We start from the raw sequence: 26,787 nt of genomic DNA, 5'->3' as shown, positions 1-26,787 counted from the left end.
ACCAAGGTGTGGGGCATCTCTGGGTGGGTTCTTTGGGAACTTCTTATAAAGGCATTTGCTCATATAATTTCTCAGTGGGGGAGGGAGTGATGAATGTTAAAATGGGGTTGAAAAGGGGCGCATGGGTGGCTCAGTTGGTTAAGCATCCGACTTCAGCTCAGGTCATGATCTCACGGTTTGTGGGTTCAAGCCCCACGTCAGGCTCTGTGCTGACAGCTCAGAGGCTGGAGCCTGTTTCAGATTCTATGTCTCCCTCTCTCTCTGACCCTGCCCTGTTCATGCTGTCTGTCTGTCTCTCTCTCTCTGAAATAAATTTTAAAACAAAATTTTTAAGTAAAAATAATTAAAAATTTTTTTAAAAATTGAAAAAAAAGAAAGCAAAGATCAAAGGATCTAACATATAACCAGACATTCAAAATATGTTAGAGCTCTTCTTTTTAGTTTTTTCATTTAAGAATCATAAGAGAGCAACTGCTTCTTGAAACAAAAAGATAAAAGAATAATTAAAAAAGGAAACCCTCACTTTTGTGAGCCTTTATAAAACCTACCTACTTCCCTCCTCTTCCTTCATGTAATTATTTATTGGCACCTAACACATGTTTGTTTCATTTCAAAGTTTAAAACAGTTCAGTCTACACTAACACATCCCCATAATGTTACTTTTGAAACAGATCTTTTGTAAGTATGCCATTATCCATGTCCTTAGATGGTCTCTGCATAGTAACATTTTAGATGTGATGGATCACTGAATCACAGGGGTTTTTTTACTTTCATATCAGATGCCTGTGAAAATTCAACATTCTGTCAGAACTGGCCGTCTCTGTAATCTACTATTAACGAGTACTGAAGGGGGTGGTGGGACATTTATGGGACTTCTTCACATATGGAATCCATTATCCTCTACTCCTTTTGTAAAAATTAAGATACTGTACACATACCATGGGAATCATCCTTTTAAAGTTTCCAATTCACTAATTTCCAGTATATGCAAGACTCTGCATCTATGTCAACACTACCTAATTCCAGAACATCTTCGCCCGCCACAAAGAATCCCATTACCCATTAGCAGCCGCTCCCCAAGCCCCGTCCTCTCTCCTCAGTCCCTCACAGCCACTAATACAATTCTAACTGCTAAGGCTGTTTTGTTAGTGAAAGGAAGATCCAATACATTCCTTCAAATACCAAAAGATCTCCATCTACGAGGTTTCCAATATATGAAGAATAAGAACATGCTTCAGCTCTGCATACACCATCATTGTGTATCAGGGAAGATAAATAAGAATTTTCCTCTTGAATTAATCCACCTTCTATTATAAAACAGAAATCAAATCAGCCAGATTTGGCTTACTCTGACTGCATTGCTAATCAACTCTGAACATTTGGCCATGACATATTTCACAATCTCCTATCTCAAAATTGAGGCAAAAACGAAACAAAAAATCTAGCAATTACCACAGAAAAATAAACTAAATGTATAAAAAAAAAAGCACTAAGTCATTAAGATAAGCTAAATTTATACTAATGTTTGCTCATTTAGCTGGCAAAACTTATCAAAACAGTTCATGTATTAAATGCAGCAACAGATTTTCTACAGAGTTTTATATCTTTTTAGAGCAACTGGAAGCACATGTATGGGAAAAGTGGGGCTGAAGCAGCTGAATGTGCTTTGAATGTGTTTCTCGATCCTAACTGCAGTATTGCTTGGGTATCATGTATTTTAAATGTGAAGAGTTACTTCTGTTGCTGCCTTAATTCCAAGAGAAAAATGAAGGAATCCCTGTAAGTTACAAAGGCATTGCTTTTTGCAACAAATCTAAGTTCCATTTATTTCTTCATGTAAAAGACAGTATAGATAATGTCATCCCTGTAACATCCTGACCAGTACCTTCTCAAAAGCAGTTGTAGAAGAAAAGTTTTAAATTCCTGTTTATAAACATAATATGTGCCTCCTGTGGAAAATTTAGAAAATACAAAAACACAGAAAGAAAACCTATCCTCTATAATTTCATCATATAGATTAATATCATTAAAATTTTCATTGTCTCTTTCCAGATCACTTTTTCTATATCATTTGTACCTAGCTGAGATCTCAGTGTATATAAATTGTGCACCTACCTTTTTTCATTTTACATTATTCCATCAGCATCTCCCCATGTCACTGAAAACACTTCACAACCATACTTGCTGCAAAGCATACCATCTTCAGATAAATGTGTGGAAACATTTGCACACGTGTATCTTATATACTCCTAATGCTGGACATTTGAGATTTGCCCAGTTCGAAAGCTACTATTTCTAATTTCAAGCGATTTTTTTTTTAATCAACGGGTATACTTTCCTTTCATGGACACACATCACACACATAGCGGCCTTGGTTACTGGCACCGAAGGACTTAGTTATTTTCAAGCAATTATGATGCAGAGTCACTGCCAGAAGCCACATTCCTGTCTGAGAAAAAAAATGTCACCCATATCGTTAGGACTTTGCAATCAATAAAAAAGGAGGCAGAAACTCTTTAAACCACTTAGAATGAAAGGCCGTGCCCTCAATCAGTCAAAAAGCTTTCTCTCCTACCTAAACTGTGATGGGACCCTCCCCTGACCTTTAATACCAAGAATGTGAGGAGGGAAGATTCGTTTTGTGTGCCTGTCTGTCACTCCGGCAATGGCTATCTTATATAGCTGACCTTGAATTTCCACTTGAGACTAGCTTCTCAGGCAGACCAGCATCTCATAAAGGTGACCTCAGAGCAAAGGATCCACCTCAGAAAGAAGGCGGCTGCGACTTCAGGATGGCCGGCCAAGCCTTCAGGACGGCAGGTCGGGATGTAAAACAGAACCAAAGCCCTTCCAGGGCCCATTTCCAAGTACTTACCCGGCCAATAGATACAAGCAGCAACTTGCAATTCTTTGTCTCGGTCCAAGAGCATGTTACTTCTTAAAATTAAAGTAAGGTCCGCCGAAAACTTTCAGAGAGTCCAAATCAAATTTTAAAACAAAACCAGCCAAAAAGGAATATGAATTTGATCCTGACTATCCCTCATTTAAAAAATAAGATTGCTTATTAACTTTACCTTGTCTGCTGCTCGACCATATCCAGCTATCTTTCCTTCTGATCTATTAACTATTAACTAGTGCCTGAAATCATTCCTCTCCCTCCCAAAAGGCCCTTATTGTTCTTAGTAAGAAATCAATGTTTTCTTTCTTGGTTCTACGGTTATCGACATTGTTCGGGCTGTTATAATAGAAGGCTAGTCCATCTATAATTTTTATTTTGGGTTCTTTTTATTCATCTATGGACACCAAGTCAGTTCCCATCGACTATGATAAGAGATGTTGTTCTAAGCACCTGCTGAGATTTTTTTATTCCTTCCACTGAAAATTTAAACGTACTACCCACTACTATTAGCCCAGCAGGAAATCCAAGGCTTGTTTTATTTTTCCCACCATACTCCCAAAACAACAGGATACCAGGGCAAAGTTAAACCTATCAGCATAGGCTGAATAAGCCTAAAAAGCCTTGAAGTTCTACAGACTTCCTTTCAACTTCCATTCAAAAGCTGACTGTGTGCCCTGACACACAGCCGGACCACAGTCCCCCGCAGCCCGCTGACACACAGCCAGTCTACAGCCCCCCGCAGCCTGCTGACACACAGCCGGTCTACAGCCCCCCACGGCTTAGTCCACAACCCCGCACAGCTTGCTGACACCCAGCCAGTCCACAGCCCCCTACAGCCCGCTGACACACAGCTGGTCCACAGCCCCCCGTGGCTACTTGACACACAGCTGGTCCAACTGTGCACACACAACTTTAACCTCTTCCTCACCGCAGCCAGGTGCAGAACTAAACACCTGAAGTCACACTCTAACCCTTGGTTTTTCTCTGGAGGGAGGTGAATGTGATTCCCCCCACCCTGAAGATGATTGCTTATTTGTTTTCAAAATGGAGGGGAGGGGAGGGGAGGGGAGAGGGGGGAAGGGGAGGGGAGGAAGAGGAGCTCTAACCCAAGCACTCTGGCCCCAGATTCCAGGCTCTTAACTTTTCCGTGATAGATTGCCTATTGTGTTAGGGAGCCAGAGCCACCCCTCTAAAGAAAAAGGGTAGAGGATCACTAGGAACGGAAGAGTGGGAGCCCCAACAGCCCCAAGCACTTCCTAAACAGCTCTGCAGCTTGGGAGCATCTGCCTACAAGTTAACAAAAAAACAGTGGCTGGAATAGCCAGGTGTATGAAAGTAAGTGCCAAAGTAAGATTCTAGAGCACAACTCGCTCCTTTGTTGGGGTCCCCATTCCAGAGGGCATCCCCTGCCCTAACAGGGGTACCTAGACTGGGAGACGGCAAAAGAAAAAGATCAATATTCCCTAAAGAAAGGGATCAAAAAAAAAAAACAAAAACAAAACGGGGGGTTGGATCAGGATCTCATTCTATAAAAATAAGTCCTTTCACCAACGCTTCTGTTCAGAGCACAGAAACACATAAGGCATTCAAGATGGCTTCCTGTTTCACCACCTTCAACCCAATGGGCCGCTTCCTCCTTTATCAAGGGTAACAGGCTCAGGGCGCCTGAGAGGCTCAGGCGGTTAAGCATCCAACTTGGGCTCAGGTCATGATCTCACTGCTTGTCACTTCTAGCCCCATGTCGGGCTCTGTGCTAAGATCTCAGCCTGGAGCCTGTTTCAGATTCTGTCTTCCTCTCTCTCTGTCCCTCTCCGGTTCGTGCTTGTGCTATCTCTGTCTCAAAAAAAAACACTGAATTTTAAAAAAAAGTCTTAGGCAGAAAGTAAACAGCCATGTATCTAATACGAATAAAGCTGACTTGCATGGAGAATGAATCTTTATGAGGGCCCTACAGTCCTCTTAAAAAAGGAAAATAATAGTTTTAATGCCACTTGTATTATACACAAAAAAAATTCCAACAACGAAAAACATAAGTAGTAAGTACATATTTGCTTATAACACTTCCCCTCCCCCTTAAAAATATTCTACTAATACTTTGGCACATGTCATACCAGATTTTTCCTTGGAATCTACCACCAAAATGCCAGTGTTTTTATGGTGTAATACCATCCTTTCTGTATTTTAAAAATGTGAAGTCTGAATTATTTATGTATTAATGTACATACAGAGTTAGAGCATAAATGTTAAGGCAGCATAGATTTCTCTATGTGACATCAATCTATAACTGATGCATATACGCAAGATTTCCTTGAACTAGAGCAGGCTTAACACACATTAGGGAAAAAGCCCATCCCTGTCAGCTGTCAGCATGTGCTTGTTCCCATGGGCCCACATCCACCTGTGCTTTGGGACCCTGTGAGTCTACATCTTCCTCGTTCATCTCACGCGAAGAGAGAGCGGCCCAGGAAGCCTCAGGGTCATACACAGCCAGCCAGGGACGGGGGAGGGGGGGCGGGGCACAGCCCCCGGCAGTACTCGGTGTGAAGAACATGGGCCTTCACCCACCTGCTCTGAACATGCTTCTCCCAAAGCGGCATCACTGGGCGGGCAGGCTGATTCTGGCCAAGATAAGTTACTCAAGAGGAGGAAAGTTCTGGCCCTGAGAGAACAGATCTGCACCTGAGGGGAAAAGAGGGGAGCAGGGGACCTAGTCCCTGAGGACAGGGAGGTGGTCCAGCTCCAGGGAGGGCTGGAAATTAGGCCTGGAGCTTTCTCCAGCCCCTCCTCTTAATGTCCTCGGAGCCTCTCCTTCCCTCCTCAGTTTAAAATTACTTAGGGGCACTTGGGTAGCTCAGTTAGTTAATCATCTGACTTTGGCTCAGGTCATGATCTCAAGGTTCATGGGTTCAAGCCCCATGTTGGGCTCTGTGCTGACAGCTCAGAGTCTGGAGCCTGCTTTGGATTCTGTGTCTCTCTCTTCCCCTCCCCCGCTCACGCTCTGTCTGTCTGTCTCTCTCTCTCTCTCTCTCGAAAATAAATAAACATTAAAAAAAATTACTTAGGAGCTCTAACAGAGGTAAATGCCGCAAACTGGGTCTCAGGAAAATACAAGTGATGAAGAGACATGAGGAGCTCAAACTCACTGTTTTCAGGTCCCATTTCCTCAGCTGCTACAAGATACCCATGAAAGGTTTTCGTTGGGACAGGCAGGTGTTAAGTGCACACGTGAACGGTTAAAAGCAGCATATCACTATGTGCAACACACATAAGTGATTCAGACTTCAGATATTTTAAATGCAGAAAGAATGGCATTATACCCCTAACAACACTGTGAGTCCCAAAACCACAAGGACAGTCGCAGAGGGTAAGTGCTCGGTTTAAAGGGGTTAGGAAACATACAAAAGCTCTCGCTTGAAGACAGAGCTAAAAGCCCAAATAACACAGGGTCTTCAGAGAGAAGCGAAGCGAGGTACATGCCATCACTGTGGGACACTGGCACAAGCAGGCTGCTTGTGCTTGATCTCAGGGAGCACAGCCTCCATGGCAGGCCTAAGCCACCCAAATGGGAAAAAGAGCCGTGATACAAACTCAGGCCTCTGATCCCAACGTCTGAGTCTCCGGTAGAGCCCTGCAGCCTTTTAAGCAATCTAAAATGGGAACTTCCAGGGCGCTTAGGTGGCTCAGTGGGTTGAGCACCTGACTCTTGATTTCGGCTCAGGTCCTGATCTTGCGGTTCATGGGGTCAAGCCTCACATCGGGCTCTGCGCTGACAGCAGGAAGCCAGCTTGGGATACTCTCTCTCTACCTCTACCTCTGTCTCTGCCCCTCCCCTGCTCATGCTCGCATGCTCTGTCTCTCTCTCTCTTTCTCAAATAAATAACTTTAAAATATGAGCTTCTGAGAAAGTTTGTAAATCCTCCAGTGGTCACACTCAGGTCACCTGCCCCAAGCCAAGCTTCCTTCCTTTAGGGCAACCTGTCCTCCTTACTCCATCCCTTGACATGAGGTTTTCTGAGCAGGGACCCCATTTTCTTACACTGCCACAACTCTCTGGCCACCATGAGTGGGTCAAGGGTTTGGGGATTTGTCTGGGGAGGGTGCTTGTAATCCAAGCTGGGGAAAGAGAGATTCTCTCTTCTGGTGGTGAAGCTGCAAGATGTGAACTGGACCCACCCTGGATCTGAATGCGACACAGAAAAGAAGCCATGACAGAAGCAGAGACGTCCCCACCCGAGTCCCCAATGCTGTCTCCGCAATAACTCAACCACCACTCTAGGGGGTGACTTGCCCCAATAATGCCCTTTTTCAGCTTAAACTGCATTGAACTCAATTCCTGTTCAATACAAAGTTTATCTGACTCCCAACAAAACCCAAATTACTATCTACGTCATTTAGTGTCTCCCAGGACAGATCGTTTAAGATCAGCTGACATTTAGGTTCCAAGAGGTGTGAAAACACTTGGGAAAAGGAAAGGAACATTCCAAATAAATGGATTATGATGTTGTTCCCCCCCCCCAACTCTCTTGGGAGATAAATCAATATTATTCTAATTCTGTGTAGAAAAAAGATAAGCCAACAGGAATAAAACAACAGAGAGACCCAATTTCTTTAATCCAATAAAGTGGATGTTGTTGTGGTATCAAGACTTCCTTCTCCCAACTATGGACCTCTTCTCCTCTGTCCATGTTTAATATGCCCCAGAATATATGTTTAATATGCTCTCAGGAACTACTAGACCATGATCTGAACTGAAGTTGGATGCTTAACTGACTGAGCCACCCAGGCGCCCCAACATATCTTCTCCAATTAAAAAAAATGAATCATGCAGGAAAAGAACCTATCTTTTTCCATAAGGTTATCCAATAAATTGTATCCTGAAGCCTGAAACCTTGAGGACTTCTGATATTCTCCCCAGTCCTGCACACGTCCCAACTGACAGCAAACTCCCCACCGTGTCCTCCCTAATGCCCATACTCCCGTTTGCTTCTCCCCACTCCCCCTGGTGTTAGCGGACACCACCTTCGTCTGACTCCTAACTGCTAAGGCAACCTTCAGCATGCAGCAGTCCTTCGATGGCCTCCACTGCCCCTAGAGTCAGTCCCAAGGTCCTGCTACCTCTCCAGCCTCCTCTACCTGGGATCCTGCTCAGCCTCACTACTGCAGGGTCTCAGAACACTGCCTCCAGTAATGGCACCCACAACCTGCTTCTCTGTGGAGCCACTGAGCCACCTCTTCTCCCTCGTGCGAGAGCCCTAAGAGGTGCCTGGCTGGTTCTGTAGGTAGAGCACGAGACTCTTGATCTCAGGGATCAAGATATATTCAAATATACCTTATAATATGACTATATATCAATACATACTTTTCTGAGAAAGAATCCTAAGGGCCATTCTTCCACAAAGCCTTTAAGGATGATTAAACAGAGATGGGGCGGATGCCAGAGATGGGTGACGCAGTCGGTTATGCATTCAATTCTTGGTTTTGGCCCAGATCGTGGTCTCACAGTTCGTGTGTTGAAGCCTCGCGTTGGGCTCTGCACTGACAGTGTGGAGCCTGCTTGGGATTCTCAACCTCTCTCCCTCTCTCTGTGCGGCCCCTCCCCACTCACACTGTCTCTCTCAAAATAAATTTTTTAAAAAAGGATGATTAAACAGACTCCTACCAGCCACTGTACCCAGCACGAAGCACTTCCTCCCCACTTAGGACATTTTTCCCCTTAGTCCAAAGCACAAGCTGGTGGATTCTACCCACAGGAAGTGCAGCAGAAGGACCTAAATCTCACGCAGTACTGTCTTCTGTTTCATCTGTCTTCTTTGCTCTGCTTTTTCCCCCTCCTGCAAAATGTCCTTTACTATCCTCTTAACCCCAGGAAGGCATCTTGCTGTTCTCTGCCTTTCTGTACTCCATGCAAAATCGCTATAAAAACTTAACAGCTGGCCATCTCTCCATCTCCCCGGATCTCTCCATTCCTGCTAGCCCAAACCAAACTTCTTCACATTGTGCATCTTCTATGTTCACAAATTATTCAGTTACCTTAAATTCTTTATGAATATAAATGTATCTAAATTAGACTAATTTGAAACCTTTTTCCTCTCTTCATAGTAGTCCCTTTGGGGGATAACTATAAAAATATACGCTTAATTCCTGCTCTACAACTAGACATAGGAGGTATATTTCAAAAATATTTGAAGCCAACCAATAAAGGAAGAAGGAATGATGGAATCAGAAAGTCACCCTATGGCAGAAGGCACAGTCGTAATTATTTTTGGCAAAATATATCAGTGGATGCAACAACAGGTAGGTGAAAGTTTGGTAGAAAACAGGGTATTTACATAGTCTCAAAGTATCTCCCCGTAAGATTCCTATTCATTATAGATGACAGAACAAAAATGAAAACAGCAACTTTCAGAAGCTCTCCGGCAAAGACCTCTTTCAGCAGGGAAGAGATAGACACCACTTCTCTCCCGATGGATGCATCGAGTACTCCTGCCCGGTATTCGGCCCAACGTGCACAACCTCAGTCTAATCATGAGAAACATTCAAGCCCGAAATGAAGAGCTTTACAAAATAAATGGCCTGTGTTCTTCCACAGTATTAAAAGGGCCAAGGAAAGACTGATGAAGAACTACCCCAGATTGAAGAAGGCTGTACAGATAAGAACCAAAAACAACTGTGGTTCTAGACTGGACTGTGAACAAGGAGACTGTTCTTGCTCTTGCTATAAAGGACATTAGGAAGACAACAAGTGACATGTGAATAAGGCTCACAGAAGAGCCAGATCTTGCTCTACTGATCCTTACTTAGATAACTGCGCTAAGAACACAGAAGCACATGTCCTTGTCTTTAGGAAACACACACCAGTATTTAAAAGCAACAGAGCACTGTGTCTACAACTTACATTCCAACAGTCCATGGATGATGATAACGTGCATACATACACAGAGAGAAAGACAAAGCAAATGTGAAATGTTAATACTGGCATCTGGGTGAAAGTATATGAAAACTCTTTACACTATTTTCTAAGATCTTCCAATACGTCTGAATAGTTTCCAAAATAAAAGGTTTAAAAAGGATTTATGATCATGAGTCTACTAGGGTCAAAAATCTGTTTTCAATACTTACCTTGAATATTTTGGGTTTCTCATTCAAGTACACCGTGAGTTGCTTATCTCTTGCTCAGGACCCAGTCCCTAAGGCAATCACTGTGAACTCCGGGGTGAATCCTTACACTCTATTTTTTTATGCCCCAATAAAGAAATTATTAACACTGCTGCAACATTACAAAAGAGCAGCACTGCGTATCGATTCAGATGTGGGCCTTAGGTCAAACTATTCAAATTAAATCTTCCTCCTAGATGTCCGAGTTATGTGACTTGAGGCACGTCTCCACTTCTCCCAGGCAGTCTCCCCAGCTGTACAACAGGAATAGTCATAGGACTTAGCATCTAGTACCTACGTCAGGACTTAGTGAGGCAACGGATATGAAGCATTTAACAGTTTCTGGCCCATAATGGGCATTCAATAAATGTTAGCTATTGGGGCACCTGGCTGGCTGGGTCTGTTGAGCATCCAACGTCGGCTCAGGTCATGATCTCACAGTTCATGAGTTTGAGCCCCATATTGGGCTCTGTGCTGTCAGAGTAGAACCTGCTTCAGATCTTCTGTCCCCCGTCTCTCTGCCCCTTCTCTGCTTGCACGCACTCTCAAAACTAAATTAATAAATCTTATAAATAAGTAAATGGGTAAATAAATGTTAGCTCTCAGTAAACATTAACTGTCGTGTACAGATTCATCTGCCTCATTTCTGGCTCCATTTTCTCACCCCAGCTGTTTCTTTCTTTCTGCTGTGATATTCAATTTAGGATTTCTTCCATTATATGTATCCTTATTTAAATTTTAGCTTTCTAAATTAGCAGGGCAAAATATTAAAAATAAAAAGAGCAAGTGAAACCTTTCTAAAACAGTGGACCTCAACCAATGAATTGACTTTTGCCAGTAGGTGTTAAAGTTGTAGTTTTTTTTTAAATGTTTATTTATTTATTTTAAGAAAGACCAAGAAAGCCGAGCAGGGGAGGGGCAGAGAGTAAGGGAGAGCGAGAGTCCCAAGCAGGGGGATTCTGACTACACTGAGCACAGAGCCCAGTGCGGAGCTCGAACCCACGAACCATGAGATCATGACCTGAGCTGAAATCAAGAACTGGACACTTAACCGACTGAGCCACCCAGGCGTCCCTCCCATTAGGTTTTAAACTCACCCTGAGATTTCTCCGACAGCTGCTGCTCTGTTCTTTGCTATCAACAGTGCACAGCTCTTCCCTGCAAAAGATCCGAGGACTCTGTTCCAGGCATAGGCCGACGGGGACTACAGGGAGGTAGGCAACCTCAGCCCCACGTACACATCCGCTTCCTACACATCTTACTCTCAGTAACTACAGGGTATCTCCACTGTCTTCCTTTCATGGACCACATGCTACCCACTAATCACTATTTATTACACCGGCCCACTGAATCCACATAATAACACTGCGTAGTCGGTATCATCAGACCCATTTTTCAGAAGAGAGAGTTACCTGCTCAGAAGTCAAAGGTGCAGAGCCAGGAAGGAAACCAAACTATTTATACTCAAATCTGAATTATTTCTGATACCCTCTGATGCTCTTGCATATAATATAAACACATATTTCAAAAGAAGTGCATTAATTACATACATCAAACATACCATTTTTACTTGATAATCCACAGAAATTTTCTTGAAATAACTTTTCCTGAGGTGTTTCTGTTTTTGCTTAGTACTGCTCACTATAGCTTTTCTACTTACAACCCCAGAAACACCTTTTTTTCCCCTAATGTTTATTATTTATTTTTGAGAGAGAGAGAGAGAGACAGAGTATGAGCAGGGGAGGGGGTAGAGAGAGAAGGAGACACAGAATCCAAAGAAGGTTCCAGGCTCTAAGCTGTCAGCACAGAGTCCAATGCAGGGCTCAAATTCACCTGAGCCAAAGTTGGAAGCTTAACCGACTGAGCCACCCAGGAGCTCTGAGACATCTATCTTTTTAAAATACACTCCAAGAGGATTAAGAGAATACTTACCTTTAGAAGCACTGAGTAACACATGAACTGTTGAATCACTATATTGTACATCTGAAACTAATGTAACACTATGTTAATTATTCTGGAATAAAAATAATAAATGAATGAATGAATGATTGCCAGAGTGTAGGGCAAAATGGGTGAAGGGGAGTAGGAGGTACAAGTTCCTGCTGTGGGATGAATAAATCATGGGAATAAGATGTATCTGTGGGGAATACAATGCGTGCCACTGCAAGAGCGCTATACGGGGAGAGCCCAGCTACACTTGTGGTGAGCACAGCATAGCGTACAGAGCAGTTTAACCACCACGCTGTGCGCCGCAGTGCACATTGTGTGCCAACTATACTTACACATGTTTTTTATTTTTGAGTGAGAGTGAGAGCCCGCGCATCCAAGTGGGAGAGAGGAACACAGGGAGAGAGAGAAAGAGAAACCCATGGAATCCCAAGGAATCACAACCTGAGCTAAAAATCTCAAACCCTGGAATCACGACCTGAGCTAAAATCAAGAATCAGATGCTAGGGGCGCCTGGGTGGTTCAGTCAGTTGAGCGTCCAACTTGGGCTCAGGTAATGATCTCCCAGTTGACAAGTTCGAGCCCCGTGTCAGGCTCTGTGCTGGCAGCTCAGAGCCTGGAACCAGCTTTGGATTCTGTGCCCTTCTCTCTCCCTCCCTCCCTTTCTCTCTCTCTCGCTCTCTGTCTCTCTCCCTCTCTCTCTCTCTGACCCTCCCCAGCTCATGCTCTGTCTCTCTGTCTCAAAAATAAAAAAGCATTAAAAAAATTTTTTAAAGAAAATAAAAGAGTCAGAGAGATGTTCAACCAACTGAGCCACCCAGGCCCCCCTAAAAAGATTTTTAAATAAATGTTTCATAAAATGTGAATGAAGAAAGAAAGAAAGAAAGAAAGAAAGAAAGAAAGAAAGAAAGAAAGAGAGAGAGGAGAGGAGGGGAGGGGAAGGGGGAGGGGAGGGGAAGGGAAGCCCCTCTGCACGAGGCACGAGGCACGGCTTGACGGCAGCACCCAACAGCCTGCCAGAAAAAGAAACAGAAGTCACTTCATCTGAATCCAATAATCTTTTCTGGCTCTCCTGTCAAGGACACACAAGGGGAAATAAAAACCTCAATGAAAGCCAAGGTTGTAGAGATAGAGGCCCGGGAAATGAGAGGAATCTCCCTTATCTGTCAACACCTTCCTTCCCTCACCCCCATAAAGGGCACCCGACTCAGGCCAGAGGTAAGCTTAAGGCAAGACTGAATCGTCTACGGTCCAGAGACGGTGCTGCGCAGAGAGGGAGGAACAAGAAAAGGAGAGAGGCTTCTCTGAACCTTCAGGAACTCCTTCCTTTTAGGGGCACCAGGGTCGCTCAGTCGGTTAAGATCGGACTCGATTCTGGCTCAGGTCACAAACTCACAGGTCGTGCTGAGTGCAGAGCCTGCATGGGATTCTCTCTCTGCCCCTCCCCAACTTGTGTTTTCTCTCTCTCAAAATAAATAAACATTTTTTTTTCTTTTTTTTTTTTTACAAATAGTTTATTGTCAAATTAGTTCCACATAACACTCAGTGCTCATCATAAATAAACATTTTTAAAAAATTAAGAAACACACACACACACACACACACTCTCTCTCTCTCTCTCTTTGATTCTTCATGGCCTCGCCATCCCGGCCTCTCCAACTAAGCAAACCCTATCATTTTTCTCGTGTCCACCCTACAGCATTTACAGACACTCCTACAACAGACACTCCTAAGATGTCCTGGTGATGTCTTCTCCTACACTGTCCGCTGTCCCTCACCTGCCTTCCCTGCCCACTCCCAGGCATAAAAAACATGAGAGCAGAGACACAAGGAAGCCCCAGCTTAATGAAGAACCTACACATTTCAAATCCGAAGCCATGTGGCATGGGCCTCGAGACAAGAGCGCACCAGGATGACGTCCACATGCCCCAAACTTGGAGCGAGACTGCCCAGGCACTGGTAGCGCGGTCAGGGGCAGACTGAGCCCGATGGTCTCCACCGGACTCCCAGCCCCCACCGCAGTACCTGGCACATCGTAAGTGCTTGAATCACTTCTGCTGTTGCATAGGCACCGGGGGTCAAGTCCCACAAGCCCTGGTTCCCGACTCTGGCACCGTAAACAAATGATCTGACTTACTTGAGCATTAGTCTCCTCACCTGTAGAACGTACACAACACTGGCTATCCCCTACGGTAATTAGAAGGTAAAAATGGACACATATTTAACACAATTTCTGGTACAAAGTAAATGTTCCATAACCAGAGGTTATCATTATTAGTCCACAGTAATAAACACAGGTTCACAAGTCACTTATGCAAAACTCTGGCCTCCAGGTGTGCTCTGGAATAGAAAATCTTTCAGGTTTACAAGGGGAGAGTAGTACACACAGCTACACATGCAGGACAGGAAATACATACAGAACACGTATACGATGGGGAAAAGATATATATCCACTAAACAGCATCTGGGGCAGCAACGCACAATCAAACATGAATAGTTCTGCTGTGCAACACGCCCTGAGCAGGTGAATAAGCACTGCAAGTAGTTTCACGTCAGCTGACTTTAGGTCAAACAACAAATGAAAAACACTAGGTTTGGGGGCTTCAGGGATTGTGGAATGTGGAGAAAGGACCGCGGGACTGTGCTCACGAAAAGCACATGGTCCCCACTGCCCACCAAATGTGCAGGAGCCACAAATGTAAGGGTGTGTGGAGCTGCCCGGCCCTGCCCTGCCTCAAGCTCCCTCAGTTCCCTCCAGCGGCCCTGCGCCTGGACAGCCTCTCCAGGTCAGGTCACTCTTCCTTTCCACCACTTCTCACCTACAGAGGAGAGAAGGGGAAGGAAAACACAGCAGTGGCTGGAGGGTCAGGCAAAAATCCACTCCACCATCTCCCTCGTTCGTCAAGTTTTACGAGAAAGGAAGAGACGAGGTCAAGGAGGGCAGCCATATTCAACACCTGGGGATTTATTTATAATGTCTGAGTGATCTGGAAAAGAAGTAAGAGTCTCCCCTGTCCTTCTGCGTCTCCCACAGGCACTGCGACACCAGAGAACACTTACTAAATGCTTCCAGGTGGAGCAGCATCCCACAAGGTAGCCCTCTGGAGGTTTGGACATAGGAGGGCCTTATTCCAATCAGCCATTCCTCAATCCCCGGGATGACTTTAATCACCAAAGAAAGTCCAAAGCCAACTGACAAAAACTGGTCAGTGGTTGATAGGCTAACAGAATGCAAACTGATCATAATAGGAGTCTGAGCGAGAGAAGGCTAAAAAGGGCAAGTTTTCTCAAAATTCAGAGAAGGTGCTGCAAAAACAAACCTGTAAGAATGCTCCCGTATTCGAAAACTCGTGCAAATCACAGACCTTTCTCTTCTCTTGGATGAATCATGAATGGATCCCCCCTCCCCCACATAAAGAAAAAGGATGTACACATAGTAGGGGCTTGATGTTTTAGTTTGGGGGCTGGCAACCTGCGGGCCATAGGCCAAACTGGCCCTCCCTCAGTTTCTGTAAATCAAGTTTTATTGGAACACGGCCACCCCACTCATTTGCATGTTGCCTGTGGCTGCTTTCACACTGTATTGACCCAAACTAGTTACATATTTGTGAGAAGACCATTTGGCCCACAGAGCCTTAAATATTTACTACATGGCCTTTAGGGAAATTTGCTGCCTGTGTTCTTATGAGAGGGGGGCAGAGGTTGGAAATCAGGAAGACATACACTGAAGCCCCAGTTCCATAATCGCTGGTGGAAACTACCTCAATATTCTGGGAGTGACCTCAGTTACCTCATGTATAACATCAGAGTACTGCCATCTACCTTGCAGGGGTGCTGCGAAGAATCAATAAGACACGTAACATCCCAAACATATAGTAACTGAGCAATAAATAGCACCTATTAAACTGCAATTAATGCCAAATACAAATTTGCTCACCACTTTAAGAATTAATCAAATGTAAAATGATTCAAGCACCAGCCAACTATTTTTTTTAAATAAGACACTGTGCTGACATTCATCTACATCCTGTTAAGGAATAATAATAATACCTGGGGCACTTGGGTGGCTCAGTCAGTTGGCCATCTGACTTCAGCTCAGGTCATGATCTCACGTTTTGTGGGTTCAAGCCCCGCGCCCGGCTCTGGGCTGACAGCTTGGAGCCTGGAGCCTGCTTCGGATTCTGTGTCTTCCTCTCTCTCTCTGCCCCTCCCCCACTCACACTCCATTTCTCTCAAGAAAAACCATTTAAAAAAAATTTGAAGTACTAACAATACCCATGTATTATGGTTGTGAAACGATAAATTTGTTTCCCTTTTCTCCTTCTGTCAATTTAGTTATTAAAAAAAAATTTCAAGAAGCCAACCAGCAGGATTTTAACATAAAGTGAATCCTTTCAATCCATAATATATAAAACGTGTCAAATAAAACCAAAAATGCATGTCAGGCTCTGAGAAATCCTGATCTATAAATTTAAGGTGGGGAGAGGGGCCTAAAAGGTAAGTTTCCTGACTTAGGTAAAGCTACCAGGAGAACGTGCGGAACAGTCTAAGCTGCTAAGTTCACGCATGGATCCAGTACTCCCTGAGCACCTGCTGTGTCCCAGGCTCTGGGTGCCAAGTGTGCAAGAGCAGTGTCACAACACTCAGTTTATAAAGAATGGGGGTGCTAAGCACTATATAACATTAGAACCACACGACGTGGCCCAGACCACAAAGCCATCGGTATGAAGTCATACATGATATTAGAGTTTGGGGCCCCCAAAGGATTATCTAGTCAAACACCTGAACGGCACAGGCAGGTAAAGCGATTTGTCCATGATTACATGCAAGTCAGTAGCAAGCCTCGTCTTCCCGACTTCTCCTTCCCACCAAGCTGTCTTCCTTAAAAATTACCCTTGGCGAAGGGTCAAGTCTTTATCTTTCACACTTTGTGGCCCTAAAGATGCTATTCTGAAAAAACTACCCAATCTTCAAACACCTTGGGTTCCTCTCGGCAGTGTTACCAGTTCTTGTGGCTTCCCGCCCGGTTCTGTGGGTCTCTATTACTGCTCCCATTATACTGTACCCTAAAACCCTTTGCTTGCTGATCAGTGACCCGCTCCCCCCAGGCTATGAGCTCCTTAAAGGCAGGATCCAGTCTTGACACCGACTGCTAATGTGGGAGTGCTTGTTACGGGACAGGAGCGTGGCAATTTTATACACTCTCATTTGGTGCTTATAATAACTCAGCTATCCCAACACCGTGGATGAGGGAACTGAAGCCCAGAGAGGTGAAGAGAGCTCACACAGTATAGCAGACTCTATGGGCTACTTATTTAATACCTGTGTTACCTCAGTCCCATCCCTAACTTCCTCATGTACATTAACAGAAGTCTCACACTGCCCAGAAGTCTGCTATTACACAGTCAGTCCAGTATGGTTGGAGATCTCTTTGTTTCACTATCTGCCTTTACAAAATTGGACACTCAGGGAGTGCTTGTTCACCATGGACCCAGTACTTGTCAAGCAAGAATCTGACAGTGCTCAGATATCCCCCGTACTTGACATGGCCACATGCTTCGCTCCAAGGAGGCTGCACTCTGAATGAAGATCAGGGGGTCAAGCAGGATGGGAGAAAGCCACCATGGACACCCATCCACTTTCCAGTGGTGCTGGGGTAGGCAGGTAAAGCTGTTCTGCCCCATCTGATGTACAAGAATCTTCTGGGGAGCTTCTGAGAAAGACACAAGCAGACACTCTCCTTCCCTGGATGCTGCCTGAGCTACTGCAGGCTCTTAAATGCTTAAAGAAAATTACTCGATCTCCTTAGAGTGGCTTTAAGCCAATGAGTCAGTCTTCAATTACTCTCACCCAAAAGCATCATAATGTGCACACAAAGCAATGGAACTGTGATCCAAACATGACAAGGTGACTCTAGACTAGACCCTCTATACCTCTCCTGTCCATAACCCTCCCACCGTCCAGCATCAAGGGTGAGCGCATAAGAAGCACTTGTAACCTTCAGCTAAACGAATAAAGAGATGAATGAAACAGAAGTTAAGCTCACCTGTCAGGGACAGGATAAGTTTTATATGCAGTTGCAAGTAAAATATTAGGGTCCTAGGTCCCTTAATGAGTATAAAGCCTACTGATCCTTAGAGAAGACCAAGGTTTAATGCACCTGGAAAACAAGAGTCTGTGCTGATCAAACAAATCCTGTAAACACCAGTCTCCAGGTCCAAACCAATCTCAGAAGACTGGGTCAATGAAAAAAGCACAAGAGATTCTGTTTCTTACGAGCTCCTTTAGCAATGCTTATGGCACTTACTAGGCATCATGCCAACGGCCCACTCTTCCATCCCAATCTTGACCCAAAGGGTCAAACTAAAAGAGAGAGGAAGGGGGAGGGGACAGGTAGGGAGAATAACATCTCTTCAGTGCTTTAAATCCAGTCTTTATGCACGCTCAGTCCTCAAATGGGTAAAACAGTCAACCTTCACAACTCATTTGGGTCTTCAGACCCCTGCCGCCACCCACCACCCACCCACCAAAGGCACACGCCCACCTTGATTTTAGAAGCTGAAGGATCTCCTCCAGGCCATTACATACAGGTCACAGAAGAGTCCTTGGCAACCCATACTATTTCTGGCCAGGAACCTAGGCCAACTTCCAAACAGTGACCTGAAGGTAAAATGCACCACATACCATTGCCAATTCTATCCCCCACGGAAAACCAGTGAACACATTTGCTACTCATGAAGGGCCACTCACCAGCATCTCATGACCCATTCACTGCAAGAAACGACATTCACTTTAACTTCAAAGCTGCAAATGCTTGTAAACTTTCCAACACAAGAGCCTCTCTCTGTGTGTTCATGTGGCCTTCTCTCAAACTGCTAAAGCATAAGGATTTTTCAGTCTCCAACAAGAATCAAAGTAAACTCTACTTGCTTCAGAATGAAATGTCCAAAAGCCACAACCAGAGCATCTTACTGGAGGCCAAGGAATCCTGCACATCACTCCCAGAGGAATTATTGTTCATAAGGACCAAGTCTGACCCACCAAGGCAGCCCAGCTGCCCACACGAGCACCTTCGGAAGCACAACTTACCTTGTAATTGCTAGAGTTCACCCAAGAGGTAGCAAGCCCATCCACAAGCTTATCTAACATGGTCTGGTCATGTTCAAGGTCGGCAGACTTCTGTTTGTCTGAGAAATAGTCTATAAGTTCTTGGCCAACCTGCAGTCGTTTCCCCACATCCTTCTGCAACACCTGTGCCAGGCAGGACTCCATGCGAGGCTCCATGGCGGAGTTCAAATCCAGATGCAGCAGAAGCTAGAGGGCAGTCCACTTAGCCTCCCAGTAAACGCACCCGGGAGGCTGCCTCTTTGTTCGCCAAAGGTTACTAAGCGCCTGTGTTTCAAAGATGCAATCCGGGGAATGGCAACAATGCACCATGTGTGTCTGACGAGCAGCTGGTGGGATATTAAAAGTCCAATTTAAATAACTAGTAGGAGATAAAGGAGTGAGTGGCGGAGTGAGGTTCTACTCTTGGGTCTGAAATTCTTCATAATTCAGCAGTCCATTCTGAAAAGCGAAAGAGAGTGACAGATCAGCACAGATAATGTAACATTCAAATGTTATGAAACATTAAACCAAAGACAAAGCAATTCGCGCTGCAGAATCATTTATAATCACAAGTGGAGTGAGAAGCAGGAACGCTTGGCAACCATATCAGAATAACATAATTATTATTTTTATCAGGAAGAACATGGAAGCCCAAAGCAAAGAGCCAATGAGCTACACAGTTGGTAGCCTGACGTTTTCCCCCAATTTTCCAGCTTGTAAATGCGCCAGTCGGGAAAGCAGTCTTCTGCTGCAGCAGGCATATTTATCCGTGGCTTAAAGTTTGCTTCCCACCAAAAATTTAACACCGTTCAGCGTGGGAAGCACTATAGGTACTATAGCTTACTTACCGCCTTACTCTGCGCTTTCTAAAAACCCCAGTGCTGGAAATGGGGTGGGCTCCACAGGAAGACCACTGACCAGAGTGGCTGGCCTGGTAACGGGGACCAAAGACAGCACCTCCATCAGACCTGGTGCTCAGCAGCATTGCAGCAGGCCGAGCAGTCGCCCTTGCCTCGTCCTCCTCCCTCCAACAAAGAAAGGGGAGTGACGGGGGCTGGAGGACGGGGAGGGGAGAAGAGGGAGCAGGCTCCCGGTTCTGATCACTTAGGAACGGTACCCTCAGCTGACGACAGCATGTTTGGACCTGGGTGTTTGTTATAAGATCAGGAGACCTCAAAACCATGTGCGGGGAAGGGCAGAGCACGTGCTACAAGAAAAATGACATTAACACTGTTTTCCAAACTGAACAAGCAGAGCAGTTCATGGACAGCTGCTGCAGCAAGTAGACACGTGTATTCCTTACTGCAATCTGTGCTCTCAATTCCTTGCCTCCTAACCTAAGTAGCCCCACAGAAAAGCTGTCTTCCAGACGCAGCACATCCCTGACACTGCAGGGAACAGAACTAACTGTTCCTCACACCCGCAGGAAGTCCCCACTCTCAGGGGTCTTAGCAGGCAAGTATGGGCTTATAAATCAAGTAAAATTAAAATTCCACACAGGGTAGTTCTTCCAGTCAGAGCACAGCGATTCTTTCCCTAACATCACCTCATCCATCCCTCCCCTGGGTATAAAACCACACTGTGCTTTCCGAGTTCTAGAATCAGACACTTCTGACACGGGCAGCAATCATTTAAGTCGAGTCGGTCAATGAGGGAGTCCCTCCTTTAAAGCCCCTACACACAACTGATTACCCGTCTTCTACATGCGGGGGGCTGGAGGAAGGGATGGCCCTCGAGAAGACTGTCGCACGTGGCGGAGGAGACAGCTGCTTCCCATCCCATCCATACCGTGGAGCTGGTCCCTCATTCATAAGGGTCTTCACATACATAAAAGCAGCTATTCCCCTTCATTCCAATGTTTAATCCAAACAAAATAACCGCAGTTCCTCAATCAGCTCCTATGTTGGGTTTTATAAAGAAGGCATCAGTGACACAGGAAAACTGGAGAAACTAACAGAACCTTTTCTTTCTCAGCCCAAATCAAGAAGCAAATCAAACAAGGCTTGGCATGTGGTGGATCAAAAATGGCCAGATTCTTTGCTTCTCCTCCCCATCAAGGGGGCGGGGGGTGGGGGGCGCTAAGCCCTCTCCCACAGTGATTCTGGGGTTGGCCCTATGACTGGCTTGGGCCAGTGGGAAAGCAGCCACCACAAAAGGAAGTGGAGACGTGCCAGGCAAGCGCTGCCGCCTGCACTGAGAATGCTGCCCAGGGCCGCCACGCTGGGGGGAAGATCCTGGAAGGCGAGGCCACGTGGAAGAGAACCGATGCACTCTGGCCAACAGCCAGCACAGGTGCCAGACCTGGGAGTGAGTCCGTCTGGGAAAAGTAAAGGTAAGGCCATTTCTAAGGCCACAAGGCCACTTTAGTGTCCTCTCCCCACCTTCAAACCTTTGTGATGAAAAGTGTGGCCTGGTTCTGTTCTCACTCAGGGAAAGGAGGTCAGACTTGGTGCTCAGCTCTGACGCACCAGGCACAACAGCTAAGTCTCCATTGCCGGGGCGGGGGATGACCCCGCTCCTTGCAGTCTGTCTGCTGTACTTTTTAAAATATGTATTATATAAAAAGCCCCCCTCCATAAGAATTGTATAGGATTTCTAAGAAATAAAAGTATATGCTTCTTGAAGGAAATTAAGCAAGAAACACTTAAGATAGTCAAAAGCAGGTCACCAACTCCTATGTACAAAACCCACAGAATGAAAGACACTGTAAGTCTCCAGGCGTTAAGCAGATTGGGTCTTCTCTACTCTTCTTCTCTTTAATTAAAAAAAAAAAAGTAACTGATGATACCCTCTCATATTTATTTTTACTAAACTGGATTTTTGGGGTACCCTGCCCCTACACTCTTGAGCATCTTCTCCATCTCTGGTTTCAGAAGCGTTCAGGGAATACCAATCACATAGTCCGAAATTCACAAGGTACAGAAGTATAAAATCTCCCCGCACTCCTGCCCCCCAGCCACCCAGTTTCCCTGCCTAACAGAGAATAATGTCACTTGTTTCCTGTGTATCTTTGCAGAGATATTTTTAGTGATGCAGGTAAATAAATATGTGCCTTTCTCCCTGTACCCCTCAGGAATTTTCTAAACCAACAAAAACACTAGCAAAACTTCATATAGCAACAGAACTATATAAAAACATTCTTTAAAAAAAAAGCACATTATATTAAAAGATGCAGAAAATAAGAGTATAAACAAACAGGGGGAGGAGGTGGAGGTAAAGCATCCCTTCCTTCCACTGGCATCCAGTCCAGACGCTCTACCAGGGAAGAGCACAACAAGTTCACCCAGAACCTGCAGTCCCAGAGGTCACCTACAGCGAGACCAGAGAAAACCCAGGTCTGTTATGTGTAAGGCACGACTGGAAGGCACCGGGACGTAGTAAGTACGACTCAGCCCTTGCCCAGCACGAGCTTGCGGACCAGCACAGCACAGCGTCTGTTCATAATCGGTCATCGGTTCTGAACTCATCATTTAAGAGTGGTGTCACCCAGAGGGGCGACCTGACAGCAGTGCTAATATTAGAGATTACTCAGAAGGCCGGAATGAGTACGTCACAGGGATGAAAGCGACAGCACAGGGAATACAATGGGCAACGCTGTGTGGAGACAAGATGGTAGTAGCTACACTTGCGATGAGCGCAAGCACAATGTACTTCTGCAGTCACTATGCTATTCACCTGAAACCAGTGTAGCACGGGATGTCTACTATACTTCAATTAAACATTTTTTAAAAAATTACTCAGGATGTACCACGGAAGCCATGGAGCCCATAGATCTTATTGTATCAGTCCCTGGAAAAAGGGACACATTCCAGGTGTTTCTGAAAAAAACGTTCCAACTCCTCCTCACCATGCAAAGGGCTCTTCCGTTCCCCAACATCACACTTCTCTGCCCCCACTATGGTATAAACATCTCAACCTTTTCCTATCACATCATCTTAGTCTATACCTGTGGGGGAAAACAATAAGAGGTGAAGACAATGGCCCTATAGCCATTCTCCTTTACACTACCCACGGAAGTAGACATTAACAGAGCCACGTTTACCAGAACAATAGCCCAACTCAGAGCCCAACTCTGCCACGGCCCAACAGGAAGAAGTTAAAAAACACTAGCTTCAACAAGAATGAAGAAACACACAATTAGACAGCCTGAGGTCATGAAAAGAGCAACAGTTAAGAACTGCAGCCTCTAGGCTTGACTCTGTCACTTCCTGAGTGACACTGGGAAGAACGTTGGCTCTTCATTCATTAAATAAAATTAAAAATGGAAAGGGTTTGCACAGGAAATTTTTTAAAATTGGCCCCTATGTCTATGCACTGCCTGGAAGGCTCAGTGGGTTAAACGTCTGGCTCTTGACTTTGCCTTAAGGGTTCAAGTGCCACATCAGGCTCATTGCTAGCAGTGCAGAGCCTGCTTGAGATTCTCTGTCTCTCTCTTTCTTTCTCTCCTTCTCTGCCTCTCCTCCACTTCTGTTCTCTCTCTCTCTAAATAAATAAATAACCTTAAAAAAATAACTTGTCTCTATCCCCTTAGTCATCATACCGCTCTATAGCAGTATACCCTGTACCCCACTACAGAAGTGTATTAACGTATTCACAACGGAGGACTGGTGGGCAGGGATGCTGGAGAACCGAACCAGTGCAAAGGTCTGCTCTGTGGACTTCTCCGTGAGAGGCGTCACCAGCACGACCATTTTTACCCAGTGGCTCAAAACAAGTGAAAACTTCTCATGAGGCTGTAGGTTAGCTGGGCCCACCGAGAAGGCTCTTCTACTAACGTCACCGGGGAGCACCCAGGCCACTGTTACCACCTGCCAGCACCCCTTGGGCGCAAGTCCACAGGAGCACCACTCACATGACTGAGATAGTGCCGCTAGCTGCTGGCCGGGCCTCCCGCCACGTCCGACCTGTAACCATTCCGGAACAGAGCCTGCACCTCGCTGCAGAGTGGCTGGCGCACCCCGAGGCAACAACAGGGAGCGCTGCCAGGCCTCTCAAGGCCTCAAATCCGGAACCTGTAAGTGGCTTCTGCTACATCCTACTGGTCAAAGCCAGTCACCGGGCCAGCCTAGATTAAGTGTGAGGAAATGCGTTCTACAAGTCAACAGGAGGAGCTACAAAATATTCTGGCCATGTTCTCCAGTCTAACTAACCCGGATGTATTCAATGGATATTTGCAGAATGAATTCGAGAAGGGATGAATCAAGAAGGCCTGGAATGACCAAGTTAAAACATATGCCCTTTCAGTAACTCGGTGCACATAGACAAATGGTGCACTTAATAGGAGAAGGCGCCTGGTGGGCCCAGACGGTTCAGTGTCCAACTCTTGATTTCAGCTCAGGTCATGATCTCCCAGTTTGTGGGGTAGAGCCCCGAGTCAAGGCTCCACACACTGACAGCACAGAGCCTGCATGGGATGCTCTCTCTCTGCCCCACCCCTACTCGCACTCTCTGCCTCTCTCTGTCAAAATAAACATTTAAAAAAAAAAAAAAAAAACCTTGGGGTGCCTGGGTGGCTCAGTCAGCTAAGCGTCCGACTTCAGCTCAGGTCATGACCTCACGGTTCATGGGTTCAAGCCCCGCTTTGAGCTCTGTGCTGACAGCTAGCTCGAGCCTGAAGCCTGCTTCAGATTCTGTCTCCCTCTCTCTCTGACCCTCCCCTGCTCACTCTACCTCCATCTCTCTCAGAAATAAATTTAAAAAACATTAAAAAAAAAAAAAAACATACATGGGAGCAGCACCTAGGTGGCTCAGTCGGTTAAGTGTCCCAACTCTCAATTTTGGCTCAAGTCATGATCTCACAGTTTGTGGGGTTGAGCCCTGCTCACATGCGCTAGCACTCGCACACTTGCCCTCTCTCCCTCTCCCTCTCTCTCTGAAAATAAATAAACTTAAAAAAAAAATACTTAACAGGGAGAAAAACATAAGCAAATGAGGGCGGGAGATACTAGTGAACAGGTGAGGGAAGAAGGGTGCTGAGGCAGACAGTAAAATCCCTGTGAGGTAAGTAGGCATCATTACTACCTTTTCAAAGATAAAGAAATGAAAGCTCAGAAGGATTCGGTAAAAAACAAAACAAAACAAAACAAAACAAAAAACCCGAAAAGCTAATAATGTCAGGCAGTAAATGAAAACCAGAGCTGCCTAGCCTTAAGGTTTGTATTCTTCTTTTTTTTTTACTTTTTTTTTTTTTTTGAGAAAAAGAGAGAAAGAGAGAGCCTGAGCAGGGGAGGGGCAGAGAGAGAGGGAGAGAGAATCCCAAGCAGGCTCTGCACTGTCAGCACAGAGCTGGACACGGGGCTAGAACTCACAAACCGGGAGATCATGACTTGAGCTGAAATCAAGAGTCAGACACTTGCCCCACTGAGCCCCCCAAGGTGCCCCATTTAGGTCTGTATTCTTAACACTACACTACAACAGTCTACTACCGCACTGAAAATCCAAAGTACAGGCATTTAATAGTGGAAACATGAAAATGTTAAATAGCTATAGCAGGTGGAGTATAAAAAGTAGAGGATTAGGAAACAAGAAATCAAATCACGAGCAAGTACTTAGGAAGCTTTAATAAAATAATAGTCCTCATCATGGTATCAAGAAGGACAATTTAAACTAGCAGCACAACAAAATAAATAACCACATGGAAAATCTCCCTGGAAAATATGTAGAAAGCAGCCATAACACTTAAGAAGCCAACTCCGGAAGCCAGAAATTAGCAGAATTTTATTCACATGAAGTCAAAGGCAGTGTGTTTCCATCAAGAAGACAAACTTCTCTGCATGATGATTTTTACAAAGCTGCGCCTTGCCCTGCCAGCAGTAATCTCTGTTCTCACCCAGCCTGCGCCTTCTGCTTCTCCTCTCTTCCCCCCGCAGCTGCACCGCGTTTCTGAGCCCACACAGCCACTCACGCAGTGAACCCCAAGTCTGGGCCTCTGAGTGAGCCGTGGGGCGCTATGCCGATGCTGGGAAGGCAGGGGACGTGAGGCTCAGTCGAGGCCCTAGAGGAGCCTGCCGCCCCAGAGAAGGAAGAGACAGAAATGCACACAACCACCAGGGGCCAGCAGGAGGAGGCAGCAGGTGTGGTGGAAGGCGCTGCCCGTGGTGGCGAAGGACACAGGGTGCCGACTGAGGAAATACGGGTAAGAAGTTTGGGGGGGTGGGGGGCAGGGCAGCTCACCCCGGGCTGACAGTCCCCGCTCTTCACTGGTCGGCCTGCAGTCACTGTCTCCCTCCTTCCTGCCTCAACATCCTTCAATGGCCTCTCTCTTCCGCCACCTCAGACCGCTACNTTTTTTGAGAAAAAGAGAGAAAGAGAGAGCCTGAGCAGGGGAGGGGCAGAGAGAGAGGGAGAGAGAATCCCAAGCAGGCTCTGCACTGTCAGCACAGAGCTGGACACGGGGCTAGAACTCACAAACCGGGAGATCATGACTTGAGCTGAAATCAAGAGTCAGACACTTGCCCCACTGAGCCCCCCAAGGTGCCCCATTTAGGTCTGTATTCTTAACACTACACTACAACAGTCTACTACCGCACTGAAAATCCAAAGTACAGGCATTTAATAGTGGAAACATGAAAATGTTAAATAGCTATAGCAGGTGGAGTATAAAAAGTAGAGGATTAGGAAACAAGAAATCAAATCACGAGCAAGTACTTAGGAAGCTTTAATAAAATAATAGTCCTCAT

The 26,787-nt window shown here is 45.5% G+C and overlaps 1 protein-coding gene across 19 annotated transcripts in view; it reads right to left on the bottom strand.

Annotated features, from left to right (window-relative positions):
• The window catches only part of CLASP1 (cytoplasmic linker associated protein 1), a 269,221-nt gene that overhangs the window by 211,153 nt on the left and 31,281 nt on the right, over nt 1-26,787 (bottom strand). For all 19 annotated transcript variants that reach the window (XM_077755273.1, XM_077755291.1, XM_077755272.1 and 16 more), the window contains exon 2: nt 19,091-19,567. In XM_077755273.1, the coding sequence (XP_077611399.1) occupies nt 19,091-19,285 (195 nt within the window). In that variant the 5' untranslated portion in view covers nt 19,286-19,567. The remainder of the gene's footprint in view (nt 1-19,090; nt 19,568-26,787) is intronic.

Source organism: Crocuta crocuta, unplaced genomic scaffold, assembly GCF_008692635.1.
Source record: "Crocuta crocuta isolate KB4526 unplaced genomic scaffold, BGI_CrCroc_1.0 scaffold548, whole genome shotgun sequence".
NCBI lineage: Eukaryota > Metazoa > Chordata > Mammalia > Carnivora > Hyaenidae > Crocuta > Crocuta crocuta.
The sequence above is the reverse complement of the archived record's forward strand: the minus strand, read 5'-3'. Positions and strand labels throughout refer to the sequence as shown.